We start from the raw sequence: 16732 nt of genomic DNA, 5'->3' as shown, positions 1-16732 counted from the left end.
TATTTAATACATTTTTGACTGCCTCAGCTGTATGACAACATTTTCTAAAAGTACTCCTGAATTGGGGAAAACCTATTATTTAAAGCCCATGGCGGGCTAGATGAACTATTCTAGAGTTTGGTGGTGCTGCTCATTGTCTTTGGGGTCCCCTCTCCCCAGTGCTCTTATCTCTGCATCTGCCCCTAAAGGGACCCGTAACTGAGAGGGATATGGCTGTTTCCTTTTAAACAATACCATTTGCCTGTCAGTCCTGCTGATCTCTTTGGCTGCAGTAGTGGCTGAATCACACACCTGAAACAAGCATGCAGCTAATCCAGTCTGACTTCAGTCAGAGCACCTGATCTGCATGCCTGTTCAAGGGCTGTGGCTAAAAGTATTAGAGACACAGGATCAGCAGGAGAGTCAGGCAACTGGTATTATTTTAAAAGTAAAAATCCATATCCTTCTCAGTTTAGGTTCCCTTTAAGTTCCTCTGAGTGGCGCAGAGCGGCTGTGAACTGCACAGGCACAAGTTTTGAACTGCGCCCTTGCAGTGAACAAGCGCTTGCTTTGATGTGTTCACAAGGTTTGGAGCAGAACCTGTGTAGTGCCACTTGGGGCAGCTTCTTGGTTTTAGTATTTGACTGGAGGATCCCATTGAATACTTTGAGGACCGGGGAACTGAGGGGGACCCCAAGGACAACGAGCAGCGCCAGCACACTCAGGAGAAGGTAATCTAGCCCTCCATGAGCTCCATACATTTTTTGGGGTCTTCTTGATTCAGGGGTATTCAGCTTCCAAGGGGTACTTTAGTGTCATTCAGTTCCCATACAGACACATTTTAAACTACTGAAGATTTTATCTGTTCCTTGATTATGTTATTCTCTGCCACACAGGAGTTTAATAACCTCTAATAATTTGTTAGTGAGAGCTACACTACAGTTAGACTGCAGACAAACCATCATTTAAACGGACTCAGAGCTTGATTAATCAAAACGTTTTATAAATACCTTGGGCTTCCTCCAGCTCCATACCCTCCGATTGCTCCCACGCCGCCGTCCTCCGCTGCCCGCAGCTTCAGTACCGGGTCCCCATCAGTCAGAGCCAGTCTACAGAGGAGAAGTGTGCCCTCTACATGAGATACGCAAAGAGCGCCCTTCTCTTACAGACTGGAGCCGACTGACGGAAATGCAGGGACCCGGTACAGAAGCTGTGGGCAGCGGAGGATGGCGGAGTGGAAGCGATCGGAGCATATGGGGCTGGAGGAAGCCCCAGGTTTATATAAAACGTTTTGATTAATCCAGCTCTGAGTCTCTTTAAAGTGCAGTGAAGGGAGAAAAAAGAACACTGGCTAATTCTATGAGAATTGGGACTGTACATACACATATTTATCTCATTATGTTACATGTCACATCACGTACTCCTTTAACAGTGAAACCCTAAATAATCTTTCATGTTCCAATTATTTTTTAAGAGTTCCTCACCAGCTAGCATCCAGGCACGCAGTGGAAGTACCTCAGGAACATCAGACTCGGATGCTGTGAGAAGTCGACCAGTGACCCGCAGCATGGGACAGGGGGATACCTCAGGAGTGACCACTGAAGTTCACTCCAGTCCTCAACGCAAGGCCAAGAGGCCCCGGCTTTGCTCAAGCAGCAGTGTTGTAAGTAGTGTAATAAACCAGTATATTTAGTAATTGCCAGTTCTTTTACTCTAGTGTGATATACAGAGCATCTGTAAAGTATTTGCAGCGCATCAGTTTTACCTCATTTTGTTATGTTACTGCCTTATTCCAAAATGGATTCAGTTCATTTTTCCCCTCAAAATTGTACACACAATACCCAATAGTGAAAACATGAAAAAATAACTTGAAGTTTTGGCAAATTTATTAAAAATTAAAAAAAAACAAAAAACCTGAGAAATGTACATAAGTATTCACAGCCTTTGCTCAATACTTTGTTTATGCACCTTTGGCAGCAGTTACAGCCTGAAGTATTTTTGAATATGATGCCACAAGCTTGGCTCACCTGTCCTTGGCCAGTCGCACCCATTCCTCTTTGCAGCACCTCTCAAACTCCATCAGGTTGGATGGGAAGCGTCGGTGCAAAGACATTTTAAGATATCTCCAGAGATAATCAATCGGATTCAAGTCTGGTATTTCTTCAGTATATCACATCTACTCTTAGGCTGCTTACACACCAAGACGTTACAGGCGCACGTTAGTGCGCCTGTAACGCTCCCCCAACGCACAGCAATGTAACACAAGTGGGCTGTTCACACAGCCCACGTTGCGTTACATGTAACGCTGCACGTTCTGTGCAAAGTGCAGCATGCTACGGCGTTGGAGCGGCTATAGCCGCGTTAGACTGTTTGCACATGCGCAGTGGGGGGCGGAGAGGAGGCGGGGAGAGCCAGCTACAGTAGCCACGCACATGGCTACTTAATATTCACTGCACTGGCGGGCGCTGATTGGCCGGCGGGACCACGTGATGCGGAGTGTCTCGCTCCGCATCACATGGTCCCGCTGGCCAATCAGCGCCACTCTGGGAGACATTATAGGACTCGAGCCGCCTAACGCGGCTCACTCTACCGTCGGCTCTTGCAGCACCATACGTTGTGTTAGGTGCACGTTATGCGACCTTAACGTGCCACCTAATGCAACGTCTTGGTGTGCAAGAAGCCTTAAAGTAAACCCGAGCTGTTATTAGAAGAGGGTCCCGGCCAGCGCTGGTGGGGTCAAAGAGGACATGGGAAGCCTCTGGACCAATCCAGAGGCTTGCCTCTTTTTAGGTAAGTGCCTAACCTTTTTCTTTTTCAACAGCTCAGGTTTGCGTTAAAGACAGTTACATAGCCTTTTCGCAGTTTATAACAATTATACGTAAGTTATTTATCATTCTTTATGTTTGTGTTTCAGGATTCAACCCCCAAGACCGTATTTGATCCACTGTATCAGCACAAAACATGGTGTCCCTGGGTTTCATTGGATCATAGCAAGAACACAGAAAAATCAAAGGCTACAGAAAATGGAGATGCAAAGGTGGTTGGATGGAAAGCAGTCCTGCGAGTTCTACTGACAGAAGAAAAATCGAGATCCCTGGTGGATGGAGATACTTCAGTAAGATACTTTGTTTATGTTCCTAATTGTTATGAGAGGCCTAGTACCTTAGATAGACTACCTGCTTTACTAGCCAGGGGTGCCTTTAAGCATAGGCAATACAGGCCATTGCCTGGGGTGCCATTGGTCCTGGGGCACCATCTTGCTGGATTAAACCCTGCCCCCAGGCTAAGCCCCACCCCATGGTTGTTCTATTACTTGCTTCTGCCGCATCTGCTTAGCGTAAGTTGCAGGCAACTGCCACTGTGTCCCTTTGTGCCTTGTGCATCCTTCCCCCCCTTTTGTGCCTCCTTCTGTCCCTTTTGTGCCTCCTTCTGTCCCTTTTGTGCCTTCTTCTGTCTCCTTGTACCACCTTCAGTCCCTTGTGCCATGTCTGTCCTTCTGTCTCCCATTATGCCTCCTGTCTCCCTTTGTGCCTCCTTCAGTCCCCCTGTGCCACCTCTGCCTCCTTCTGTGCCACTTTATGCCTCCTTCTGTCTCCCTGTGTCTCCTTATGTCCCCTTGTGTCTTTCTTTGTCCCCTTGTGCTACCTCTGCCCCCCTGTTCCTCCTTCATTCCCACTCTGCCTCCTTCTGTCCTCATATGCATCAGCGCTGCGTAATATGTTGGCGCTGCATAATATGTTGGTGCTTTATAAATTAAATAAATAAATATGCCTCCTTCTGTCTCCCTTTGAGTCTCATTCTGTCTCCATGTGCCTCTTCAGTCCCCCATGTGCCACCTCTGTCCCCTGCGCCTTCCTCTGTCCCCTTGTGCCTCCTTTTGTGCCTTCTTGTCTCCCTGAGGCACTGTCTGTCCCCCTCTGCCTCCTTTTGTCTCCCTGTGCCTCCTTACATCCCCCTCTACTTTCTTCTGTCCCCCTTTTGTGCCTCCTACTGTCTCCTTGTGCCTTCCTCTGCCCCCCTTTGTGCTTTTATTCTGTCCCCCATTTTGCCTCCTTCTGCTCCCTTTAAGGAGGCTCAGAGATGAAATTAGCTCAAGCTCTGATACTTACCCGGGGCTTCTCCCGCCCCATAAACGTGCCTAAGTCCTACGCCGTCCTCCCGCGGTCTGCCATTCAGCAGCGATGAACTCCGTTATCAGCCTCAGTCAATGCCAGTCAGGGTCTACTGCGCATACTGACGTCACTGAGGTTGGTAACGAAGCTCACCGCGGCTGAATGACAGACCGCGGGAGGACGGCGTGGGGTACATTTATGGGGCGGGAGGAAGCCACCGGGTAAGTATCAGAGCTTGAGCTAATTTCATCTCTGAGTCTCTTTAAGCCTCTTCTGTCCCCTCTGTGCCTCCTTCAGTCTCCCTGTGCCTCCTTTCCTCCTGTGCCTCCCTCTGTCCCCCTTTGTGCCTCATGAAAGTGGAGCCCTGCCTATGTGTATTTTCTTGTGAAACGCTGCCCACATTACGTGTATTTTCTGGTGAAATGCTGCCGCATTAGGATTATTTTCTGGTGAAACATTACCACATTATGATAATTTTCTGGTGAAACGCTGCCCACATTACGTGTATTTTCGCTGCCGCATTACCATTATTTTATGGTGAAACGCTGCTGCATTATGATTATTTTCTGGTGAAACGCTGACGCATTATGATTATTTTTTTCGTGAAACGCTCCCGCATTACGATTATTTTCATGGGGGTGGAGGGGCACCACAGGTTTTCTCGCCTGGAGTGACAAAATGGCTAGAGGCGCCCCTGTTACTAGGAGACATTGAGAATGAATGATATATGCTTGCTTTGGTACTAAACTTAAATTGTTTTAAGTGTCAATTTGTGAGTGAGGCAATACTTCTGAATCCAGCATTTCTATGTGTAATATTGGTACATAATTCTATAGGCAGGTTATCCTTACAATTGTATTTCAATATTTGGGCAAAGTTACATGTTTGGTTAATTTTGTAAGAGAAAGCATGTGTTACAAAGAGTGTGCAGCTGTCCAACCTCTAATGCACAGACCAGTAAAAGGGAAGATAGGCTCCGCATGATGTCCAATAATAAAAATATTTCTTAGGTCAAGTTAAAATCTTACATCTGCTGACATCTTACGCACTCTGGTCCTTAGTCATAGCATAGGCTCTTGGTACAAGGAGTGACCCATTTAAACACAAAGCCACACCCTCCCCAATAATTAGCTCACTAACACACCCTCCGTAGGAAGGACTAGTAAAAAAGAGGAAAAACAACCCTCGCAGGTGTGACATTAAACTCACAGGTGTGATATCCGAGTGAGTCATTAAAACTATCTTTACTTACCTGGGGTTTCTTCCATCCCCTAGAAGTCATTTATGTCCCTCGCCACAACTCTAGTGTTCTCCAGGGTCCTGCTGGCAGCCTCTAAGAATCGCCAAACCCCGATGGGTAGGTGCAGTGTTCTCCCCAGGCTCTTTTAGCTGGGTGCTCCACCCGGCTATTTTTGGTGACCACTCGGCTGTTATCTGCTCACCTCCTCCTCTGCTGTAAGCAGAGAAGTGCCAGTCCTCCATTCTCTCATCTCGCCCCATCCGGCTATTTTTTTATGCCACCCGGCTATTTTTTCATACCACCCGGCTGGAAAAAAGTTCTGGGGAGAACACTGGGTAGGCGTTTCTGAACATGCGAGTGCCCATGAAAGAACGTGCTGGAAGAAGCCCCAGGTAAGTAAAGATAGTTTTAATTACTCGACTTGGTTATCCTTTGAGCCTGCTATTGGGCCCACCGCTGTAGCTCATTTAACATCTGGCTCGAACAACTGGAAAGTCATATCTCCACAGGTAGCCCTAGAGACGTGATCCTCAAATCAATTCCCTACCTTATTTCTGACCATTAACTATCCTGCTGATGCAACAAATGAATCGGTGAGATTATTAGCTAGAATGACGGCCTTAGTAAATTTCTCCAGGGAGGAGTTGTTTATAACTGGGAGTGGCGATATTTCATCAATGTCAGTGCAGTATTAGAGGCAGAGGATCAGCAGGACATCCAGGCAATTTGCATTGTTCTAAGCAAATAGTGATAAAGTTCATTATTTTCTGTACTGTACTGATAAACATTAGACTTTCATATATTTTAGATTCATTACACACAACTGAAGTAGTTCAAGCCTTTTATTGTTTTAATATTGATGATTTTGGCGTACAGCTCATGAAAACCCAAAATTTCTATCTCAAAAAATTAGCATATCATGAAAAGGTTCTCTAAACAAGCTATTAATCTAATCATCTGAATCAACTACCGGTAATTAACTCTAAACACCTGCAAGAGATTCCTGAGGCTTTTAAAAACTCCCAGCCTGGTTCATTACTCCAAACCGCAATCATGGGTAAGACTGCCGACCTGACTGCTGTCCAGAAGGCCATCATTGACACCCTCAAGCAAGAGGGTAAAGGCCCATACACACGTCAGATTTCCGCGAACGACGGGTTGTTTGAACGTCCCGTTGTTCCGACGTTCGCCCGCTAAATTGGGCGTGTGTACAGACTGTCGTTCGCTTGATAAGAGTGAGTTTGACTCAAACTCACTCTTATCAAGAAAACGACAGTCTGTACACACGCCCGATTTAGCGGGCGAACGACGGGACGTTCAAACGACCTGTCGTTCACGGAAATCCGACATGTGTATGGGCCTTAAGACAGAGAAAGAAATTTCTGAACGAATAGGCTGTTCCCAGAGTGCTGTATCAAGGCACCTCAGTGGGAAGTCTGTGGGAATGAAAAAGTTTGGCAGAAAACGCTGCACAACGAGAAGAGGTGACCGGACCCTGAGGAAGATTGTGGAGAAGGACCGATTTTCAATAAATGTTTTCATAATTGGGGAAAAATTGAACATAAGTGTGTGGTACATTGGTCAGATTTTTTAAATCTTACAATCAGCCAGAAAAATTGATTGCAATTCTTGAATTGAAAAGATATTTAAAAATTTTTATTGTGTGTGGCCACCTTTAGTCTTGCTAATACGGCTGTTGTTATTACAGAATGTATCAGAGAAATCTCACAAAGTGTTCCGAATATTCAGACAGTGGCAGGCGAACACCTCCTCATGAAAACTGTGGGACGTCCTGTTTTTCTGCATGGGATTTCCTGTCCAAGTCCTCTTAACAACCATCTGATGCCAAGTGCATGTGTGTATACGATGTAGCCGGAGCCTCTGCTGGTGGCAATGTGTGCTGTGGGCTACATTCACAGTACTGGGAATATGGGGGTTTTCCTGTCTACTGGGGTCTGCTGGTTTACTTACAAGTATGAAGCTGTGACTAGAGGAGAAACTGGTATCTGTTTACACTGTAATCCTATGATTGAGCTAGAATCAAATAAATGTTTATAAAACCTTTAGTCATTCCTGGCAGACACATTTGATTGGCAACTGTTTGGAGCTAATAATCAAGAGAAGTTCATAGAAAAATGTGTCAGTATTAGAGCAGCTATCCACAACAACCAGTCCGAATCTTTCTTTCATTCAATAGTTGAAGCCTGAATTTCATAATTCAACTCCCGACCAATTGAATACGCTAAACAAGAGGAGCCCATGGCTAAGTAATAACTTGGCATGTGCACATTCTGAACTGCCATGCCTAGTAAGCATGAACTTGTACATTTGCACTGGGCATGTACAAGCTCATGAACCGCACTTCCACAGTTACAGGAATTGCTCATGCCCACTGCAGATGTATGAGTTCATGGCCATGAGCACTTCTGCTAGGACAGTGTGTGTAAAAGGGTAAGATTCGGAATAAGAGAGAGAACAGGGAAGCAAAGGTTGTTAAAAAACACCTAAAGTATGCTTCTCAAAAAGTAATTTTGCTTCCCTGCTTGCCTGTAATCTAGCCTTGTTAAACCAGCTCCCAGCTTTGTGGCCACCCCCCTCCAGCTTGCCGAGCGTGGGGGTGGGTGACGGTTACGAAGCTTGGGGCTGGTTCCACTAGGCTTCGGGCTTTCAGCAGCTTGACTATACTACGGGCAAGCTGGTGAGTAAAATTACTTTATAACTGCCAATCCTACTTTAATATTAACGCTTCAGGTTTTTTTTTTAAAGTAAGTGTTAAAAGATATAGGACCAACCAGCATTATTATATTCTACACTTTAGTTCTGCTTTGGGACCATGGGCTCTGGCTTCTTTAAGGAATAGAACTTTTTTTTTAAATAAACTACTTCCTGATCACTGTGACTGGCTTGTAGTGATCAGGGGGTCAGGAGCCAATGAAAACAGGTCCTGACCGAGGTACGGCTGAGCAGCTGAGTTTTGTGTCATCAGGGATGCGCAATCGCTACACTACATCAGGCTTAAGCAGCCACAAGTGTACTTTTAACTAGTGGAATTCCCAAACCAGTTAAAGGGAACCTTAACTGAGAGGGATATGGATGTTTCCTGTTAAACAATACCAGTTGCTTGGCAGTCCTGCGAATCTCTATGGCTGCAGTAGTGGCTAAATCACACACCTGAAACAAGCATGCAGCTAATCCAGTCTGACTTCAGTCAGAGCACCTGATCTGCATGCTTGTTGAGGGGCTGTGGCTACAAGCATTAGAGACACAGGATCAGCAGGAGAGTCAGGCAACTGGTATTATTTTAAAAGGAAAAATCCACATCCTTCTCAGTTCAGGTTCTTTCTAATGCTGGGTACACACTATGAGATTTTATGGTCAATTTACTGTCAGATCGATCATTTCCAACATGTCCGATTTGCGTTCCGATCGATTTCCGATTGATTTCCATTAACTCTAATAGGAAATCGATCGGAAATTACTCGGAAAGCAAATCGGACATGTTGGAAATAATTGATCTGACAGTAAATCGACCATAAAATCTCATAGTGTGTACCCAGCATAAGGACAGAAAGTGTCAGTTTGAAATGTGATCCATGCTTAGCATCACACTTGCACTCCTGGTGCAAGGTCCTACACAGAGACATTATAAACTGTTGAACTTTTAAGAACTATCTTGCTTTGTAAAGTATTTCCACAGGACCAGAAATTAGTATGTCCTCATTTTTTAGGATAGCTGCAGCCCCACTACTGATAAGCCCTCTTTTATTAACTCTTGCAATTAAAAAGTTAAAAGGGAACACAGTTTCTGCATAGTATTTGAATTTATTTGTTCAAATGTTAATCTCATCATGCCACATGTCACTTCAGGTGCCCTTTAAAGTGTACCAGAGCTGTGGAAAAACAAAGAATCAATACTTAAAGAGACTTTGTAACAAAATGTTGAGCCTTATTTCTTCTATCCTATAAGTTCCTATACCTGTTCTAATGTGGTCTGTCTTACTGCAGCATTTTCTAGTTGTCTCTGTAATAAATCTTATCTTCTTTCCTCTGTCGGGCTGAGGCTGGTGTGTGTGGAATGTGCAGCACTGCTTGCCATTGGCAGAAGCTTTACACACCCTCTCCAAGCTCTGCATGAGTCACACAGTAAGCTGTTTGTAAACACTGCCTAAAACTGGCAATTACAAGCCAGGATTGCAGCAGGGAGTGGCAGAAACAGCACAGAGGGGCCCAGGAGAACATAATGAAGAGAATGGTATGCTTTTTATTGTAAGAATTTTAGAATACAGATTCTCTTTAACCGGGGTTTCCTCCAGCACCATAAACACATAAGTCCCTCGCTTGCCTTTCCGCAGTCTGCCATTCAGCCAGTTACTGGGGCTGATCGCGCTGAACGGCAGACTGTGGGAGGACAGCGAGGGACTCGCATGTGTTCATGAGGCTGGAGGAAGCCCCGGATAAGTATTGATTCTTTGTTTCTCCACAGCTCTGGTTTCCTTGAAAAGAAGCTAAGAGAGGGATGTGGATGTTTCATTTTAAACAATACCAGTTACTTGTCAGTCCTGCTGATCTCTTTGGCTGCAGTAGAGGTTAAACCACAGACCTGAAACAAGCATGCAGCTAATCCAGTCTGACTTCAGTCAGAGCACCTGATCTGCATGCTTGTTCAGGGGCTGTGGCTAAAAGTATTAGAGGCAGAGGATCAGCAGGAGAGTCAGGGAACTGGTATTATTTTAAAAGGAAAAATCCATATCCTTCTCAGTTTAGGTTCCATTAAAAGAGGAAAGAGAATGTGACTGGTTGCTGGAAGAAGCACACGTGCTTTCACACATGACACCCACTCCACTAACATTAGGCATATGTCATGTTGGTGACTCCCCACTCAGCAATAGGATTACCAGTGGGAATAACACACATCCATTTCCTAGCACAACCTCACCAACAGAGTAATGCTCCATCCCATTGTTCATTCAGGCGGTTCTCTGCAGGTATCTCTGTTGCTGAGTGACAAGTACCTTTATAACATAAGGCTTAAAGAGGAACTCCAGTGAAAATAATGTAATAAAAAGTGCTTCATTTTTCCAATAATTATGTAGAAATGATTTAGTCAGTGTTTGCCCATTGTAAAATCTTTCCTCACCCTGATTTACATTCTGACATTTATCACATGGTGACATTTTTACTGCTGGCAGGAGATGTCACTGGAAGTAGCTGCTGCTTGCTTTTTTGGCAGTTGGAAACAGCTGCACACAGTAAAACAGCTGTTATTTCCCACAATGCAATGAGGTTCACAGACAGGAAACTGCCAGGACCATGGTCCTCACAGTTTCCTGTGGGAGGGGTTTCACCACAATATCAGCCATACAGAGCCCCCTGCTGATCTGTTTGTGAAAAGGAATAGATTTCTCATGTAAAAGGGAGTATTGGCTACTGATTGGGATGAAGTTAAATTCTTGGTCACGGTTTCTCTTTAATTCTTCTAACTTGTGAAGAGGGAGGAGAATCATGTGTTATATAAGCAAAAAAAAAATCATAAACATCTTTGTGGGTTCTTTTGTTCTTGATTCTGTGAATTCTGTCATAACACCCAAGTTAACATATGGCTAGTTTAAAATTTTAATGCATTGCTTTTTTCGTTTTTCTCTTATTAAACAGCTGGTGATTATAATTGATAAATGTTGTTACAATAAATATTTTCGTGTTAAAAGTATCTGAGCTGTTTTTTTTAAAGGGAAATTACAGGCATAACAAAATAAGAGCTTGTTTACATACTCGTTACTGCCCATACAGTTACTACCCATACAGACAACATTACTTATGAATAGAAGCAATCCACCCTGGTCATGGAACAGCATTGCCAGGAGCTGTCATGTTGGTGAAAAGACTAGTTCTTCTGTGGTTATTCAGAATTGTTCATATGCTCAAGTTTGCAGAAGCAAACCCTGCAGTTTATAACAGGCCAGAGCAATCACAGTGTTCAATGGATATGCTTGTTCACTACTGCAAACTATCTGACTAGTTGTAAGGGTGCTCATACATCACTCAGTTCTGCAGGCCAACCGACCTATTCAATAACTGAAACGAATCAACTGTAAACTGGGGCCACATCATGGCACATGACTTGGCACATATTGTGACCTTAGACATGCGCCAGTGCCATGTGGTACAGACGCACGTTGTAACAGTGGACACCAGAGGAGGCCAGGAGTTGTGCCAGTGGAAAGGTGAACATTTAAGGGGGCACACATACATGTGGGGGGCAGACAGGCAGGTCACAGAAGCGGCATCGCTAGGCCGATATCTGATAGATTTCATGCTATCAGTGTGCAGTGTAGGCCAGGCAACCGATCCCTCTCTAATCCGAGCGGGATCAATCTCGTGGTCGATCTGCCCATACATCGAGTCGTGTATGGGAACCTTAAAACACAGTCTGTTATCCCCCTCAGTGCTCTTTGCAAAGTATAAGTACAGTTATAAACAATATCTGTTAACCCTCAGTGACTCATGAAGAAATTATCTATAAACATTATCATTGTGTAGCTAATTTTAGAGCAGAGAGGAAATTTTGACTATCGTTCCACTTTAAAAGCTTTCTTGGGTTCACACTAGGTCTGGAAACATCCGTGGCTCCGTTTTTCAAACCTGATCAAAACCGGCGCCACAGATAGCAATGTTAAAAATAGCAGCCTTCTAAACTAAGTTTCAAAACGCATCCATCTGCGTTCATGGGCATCCGTTTTGAAAAACTGAACTGAAGGTCCGGATTTGCTGCATTTTCCCGGACCGCACATGGATCTGGATACACGGAGGGGTAGTGGCAGGCAATAGAAAACGAGATCCCCCTGTACACAGGCAGTTTTGGACACAGAAACGGATCCGTTTCTGTGTCGCTGCCTGTGGGGGAGGAGGGGGCTGCCATGCTAGAGGGGGAAGCAGCCAAGATGGGGGTGGCAGCAGGGAGGAGGGTCGTCCCCACCCCTCCCTCATCTCTGCTAACCCTCCAGCTATTTGTGCAAAAAACATGCTAAAATGTTATGTCCGCAGCGAGCAGGGAAGCGCTTACTTTCTCTCTACTTCCTGCAATGCTGCCCTCCAAAGTATAGAGGGTGACATTGCAGGAAGTCTATCGGCGAGCAGTGGAACGCAAGGAGAGAAGGTAAGCGTCCCCGCCCGCTGCGGACATTACATTTTAACAAGTTTTTGTGCAAGTAGCTGGAGGGGAGCGGGGACTTGGGACCCAGGCGAGGGAGGGGGGGGACAACCCCGCTGCCACCCGCGTCTTGGCGCTTCCACCTCCAGTTCGGCAAGTACTGGAAACGTATGCTCCAGATATATGTAAGACTTAATGCTAAATACCTGCTCAGGAGCCCAGAAACAACCACGGGCTGCCATTGCTACAGGCCTTGTCATACAACCATTGCTGATAGGTCTCCTTTAAAATGTAGAATTACTGTAGTTTGGTCCCCCAGCTACTCATACTTAACATCTTTCTAAATAACATATCTAAAACAAATATGCACATTGGCTACCTGGATTCTAAATAACTGGCCTGGTGTAAACAAGAAAAAGCAACAGTGTGCGCTTTCATACGTATGGCTGTCTGTGTATGTATGCTTTTTTGTGCTTTGTAGTGCTTGTGTTTGTGTTCTGTAGTGTGTTTTCAGGAAATCCCAGATGTTTCAGGGTATAACTGATCAAAAACCATATTTGCATACCCATAGACTGTAATGACCTGCATTACTGGAGAGAAATACAGTACATCCAGCATCACAAGGCATTAGCGGGTAAGTCAGAATAGGATTACGGCAGAGCACAGCATGTCCTTGTCTTTGCATTAAATAGGCAATTAAATGCTTCTGGAGGAGGAGGCACACTCCAAATGTTTACCATGACAAATGAAAGGGGGGGGGGGGGGATTGAGAATTGGGTAAAATGATCTTGCTGCTTTCAGAAAAATAAGGGCCTGCCACACACAGGTAAGCTCAGTATTCCAAGATTCCAAGTAGGCAAGTCAGAATCCCAATCTGCTGTGCTGAAGCTGCACACCTTAGCAATTTTTTTTTTAACTACAAAAAGAAAAATTCCTTACGGCCATGTGAGTAGTAGGTTATTCCTCTGAATCCTGCTTTGCCGTTTTGGAAGAGGGTATAGCATAGACTAACAGCCTCTCATCCTGTACCAGAACCTTCTTGTGTATCAGTTCCAGGTTCCCAACTGGTGTGGCATGACTCATTAGTTCGTAGTAGCAGCAGCACCGATATCCTGTCCTGTACTAGCCTCTGATGTGCATCCTCTCCTTCCACAATACCACACACTGCTACCTCTGCTTCTGTCTCCTGTTCCCTCTTTCCCTGTCAGCATGCCAATCACTAATGATTTAAAGTGTTTCCTCAGGCCCCTCTACACACAGTACAGATAAAAATTCCATCATGTTTGGTTAGTGCTCAGTCTGTGCCCATTTCTGCTGCAAAAATTAAGATTTGTGCTGCATTCATTTTGAAGACAATGCACTTATTTTTGCCCAGACAATAACATCACCCAGCCCCCCGAACAACAGCCTGTGGACATGGAACTGGTATGGTTGGGTAGTGCTGTGTTTTTGCTCATTTGTACTGAAAAAAAAATCATCATTCTATCTTGTAGTTACTCAGTTCACTCAGTCTTTGCACTGTTGTAGGGTGGCTGAGTGAACTTTGATGTTAAACTGCAACTCCTCGATCTCTGAAATCCTAGATATGTGAGATCTACAATGAATAAAAACAACAGTAAGCCCAATAAAGTACAAAAGGATCATAGACATCAAAAGTTACACAGTACAATAAATGTGAATACCATAATCATAAACAGAAACCCAGGTCCAACTCACGATTAAGACCCGCCCTCCCCATGGCATCCAATCGTTTAATCCATGCTGCTTCTCTCCGCAGCAATTCTTTCTGTTTATTACCTCTCCATTGTGGGGGTACCCCATCTATAGCCATTATCCTCAGCTGGGAAACATTATGTCCACAATCTCTAAAATGTTCTGACACTGCCTGACCCACCGTTTTATTCCTAATTGCTGATTTGTGTGATAAAATTCTCAACTTAAGGCACTGTGTAGTCATACCTACATAAATAAAACTGCATGGGCACTTGAGTAAATAAACAACATGATCAGAGTCACATGTGTAGTGCTCCCTGATATGACAAACAGTGCCCAAAGTAGGATGTTGGAAAGTATTCCCACGTATTACGCTATTACACATGTGACATGATAAGCACGGAAACATGCCACCCCTACGTGAGCGAGCCCGTTCGTGTGGTGTCACTTTCGCGTGCAGCTTGTCGCGCAAAGTGGGGGCACGACGAAAAGACATCATTGGAGGGTACCGAAACTCCGGCACCCTCGGAAAACCATCACGCAATAAATGCCAGTGTCTCCGGATGACCCTAGCAATGCCGTCACTGCAAGTGTTAAAAGTAGATACAAAGGGGATACGTGGTATCCCATCATGATTCCGTCGGCGCCGTGACCTATCCCTATGTAACACTTCTGAGGGATAGCCCCGCATACGAAATTTTTGCGATAATTCTTCCCGACGATCAACACACAACTCCGGCTCACTCACAATACGGTCAATCCGTGTGAATTGGCTTTCAGGAATGCCATCCTTAACCGAAATGGGATGAAAACTCCCATAATGGAGGGTGGAATTCCTGTCTGTAGCCTTCACAAATAGGTCAGTAGACAATGATCCATCACCTTTTATAACAAGAACATCCAAGAAAGGAATCTGTTCAAGGTCCCAGTTAACTGTTAGTCTAATTGCGGGGCACTGCTGATGGGCTGAAAGGATGAAATCATCCAAAGTATCACGCTGCCCCCTCCATATGCAAAACACATCGTTGATGTAACGCCACCAACAAAGCGCATGTTTACGAAAAAGGGGGTTTAAGTAGACAAAAGTCTCTTCATATAGTCCCATAAATAAATTTGCATAGGAGGGGGCCACGTTAGAACCCATAGCAGTACCCCGCAGCTGACCATAATACCGCCCTTCAAATTCAAAATAGTTCTCTGTGAGCACAATCTCCAATAATTTAATCAAAAACTTTCTCTGTGGTACAGTACAATCCGACTGTCATTAAATACCAGTCTACAGCCTCTACACCCCCATCATGAGGGATGGAGGTGTAGAGGCTCTCGACATCCAAGGTCACAAGAGCTACCTCATCATCCAACACAGGTAGTGCCCTCAATCTGTCCAGAAACATATTGGTGTCTCTTAAATATGAATCTAGAGACTGCACCATGGGCTGCAGGAGTTTATCAAGATATCGTGCCAGAGGAACAAAGACCGATCCGACTCCCGCCACAATCGGCCGCCCCGGAGGGCAGACCAGAGTTTTATGAATTTTTGGTAGAATATAAATATGCGGCGTAGTCGGATCGGTCTGTTGTAGATAGGTGAATAAAGATTAATCTATAACATCTCTGGCAAGAGCCTCCCTTAGTATTCCCAAAATGAGTCTCTGAATCCGAGGCAGAGGATCACCCTGTAACATAGAATATACACATTTATCGGATAGCTGTCTTTCAATCTCAGACACATATTGACAGCGATCAAGCACCACAACAGCTCCACCCTTATCAGCAGGGCATATAATGATATTATTATTGTGCAGAGCACTAAGGGCAAGCTTATCTTCCTTGGACAAATTATGGGACACTCGAAAGAGTCCGCTCTTAAAGTCACGCTCAATATTAGCAACTTCTTCACTGACACGAGTAACATACGTATCAATCAATGAGTGACTGGGTGGCTTGAAGGTACTTTTGTTACGTAAACCAGTATCCTTCAAGCGTAAAGCACTGTTCTCAACAGTTTCCAAATTTCTTGATACAGTGCCCTGTGGAAAAGTACTGAAAAAATGTTTCAATTTCAATGGAGCGAAAAAAGCGATACTAAATCCTGTTCAAGTAGGAAAAAATCAGGTAGAAAAGTGGGACTAAAAGATAAACCAAAGTTAAGAACATGTTCCTCAGCTTCAGATAATGTGTAGGAAGATATATTTACCACCAAATTGGAAGTCACATTCTGCCCCTCCTGGGTCGTAAGTTCATGGGGTTCCTGGGAGGCTTGTTTTTGGGTCCTCCGCCTATGCCTCCTACCCCCTCTCCTCGTCCTTGTTCTTGGGGGCGGTTTGGAGAATTCTCTCTAGATGTAACAACATCCTCCGAACCTGATGACCCGACTCCTGAACCTCCACCAGTAGGGTACTTCCTCCCTGGTGTCCTCCTGGGGCGTCGTGGTGGTCTATTAGGAGATGGCGTAACTTGCTTTTGCCATGGATACACGTAACCATCAGTATAATCGGATTTGTCACGATTAAATTTTGAACGCTTGACTTCTTCTTGAAT

The 16732-nt window shown here is 44.7% G+C and overlaps 1 protein-coding gene across 3 annotated transcripts in view; it reads left to right on the top strand.

Moving 5' to 3' along the window:
* The window catches only part of ZC3HC1 (zinc finger C3HC-type containing 1), a 60662-nt gene extending 53265 nt beyond the window's left edge, over positions 1–7397 (top strand). For all 3 annotated transcript variants that reach the window (XM_068275969.1, XM_068275970.1, XM_068275967.1), the window contains exons 8-10: positions 1454–1642; positions 2894–3094; positions 7040–7397. In XM_068275969.1, the coding sequence (XP_068132070.1) occupies positions 1454–1642; positions 2894–3094; positions 7040–7108 (459 nt within the window). In that variant the 3' untranslated portion in view covers positions 7109–7397. The remainder of the gene's footprint in view (positions 1–1453; positions 1643–2893; positions 3095–7039) is intronic.
* The last annotated feature ends 9335 nt before the right edge of the window (positions 7398–16732 follow it).

Source organism: Hyperolius riggenbachi, chromosome 3, assembly GCF_040937935.1.
Source record: "Hyperolius riggenbachi isolate aHypRig1 chromosome 3, aHypRig1.pri, whole genome shotgun sequence".
In the NCBI taxonomy this organism is placed as follows: Eukaryota; Metazoa; Chordata; class Amphibia; order Anura; family Hyperoliidae; genus Hyperolius; species Hyperolius riggenbachi.
Note: the sequence above shows the minus strand (reverse complement) of the source record. Positions and strands in the feature narration are given on the sequence as shown.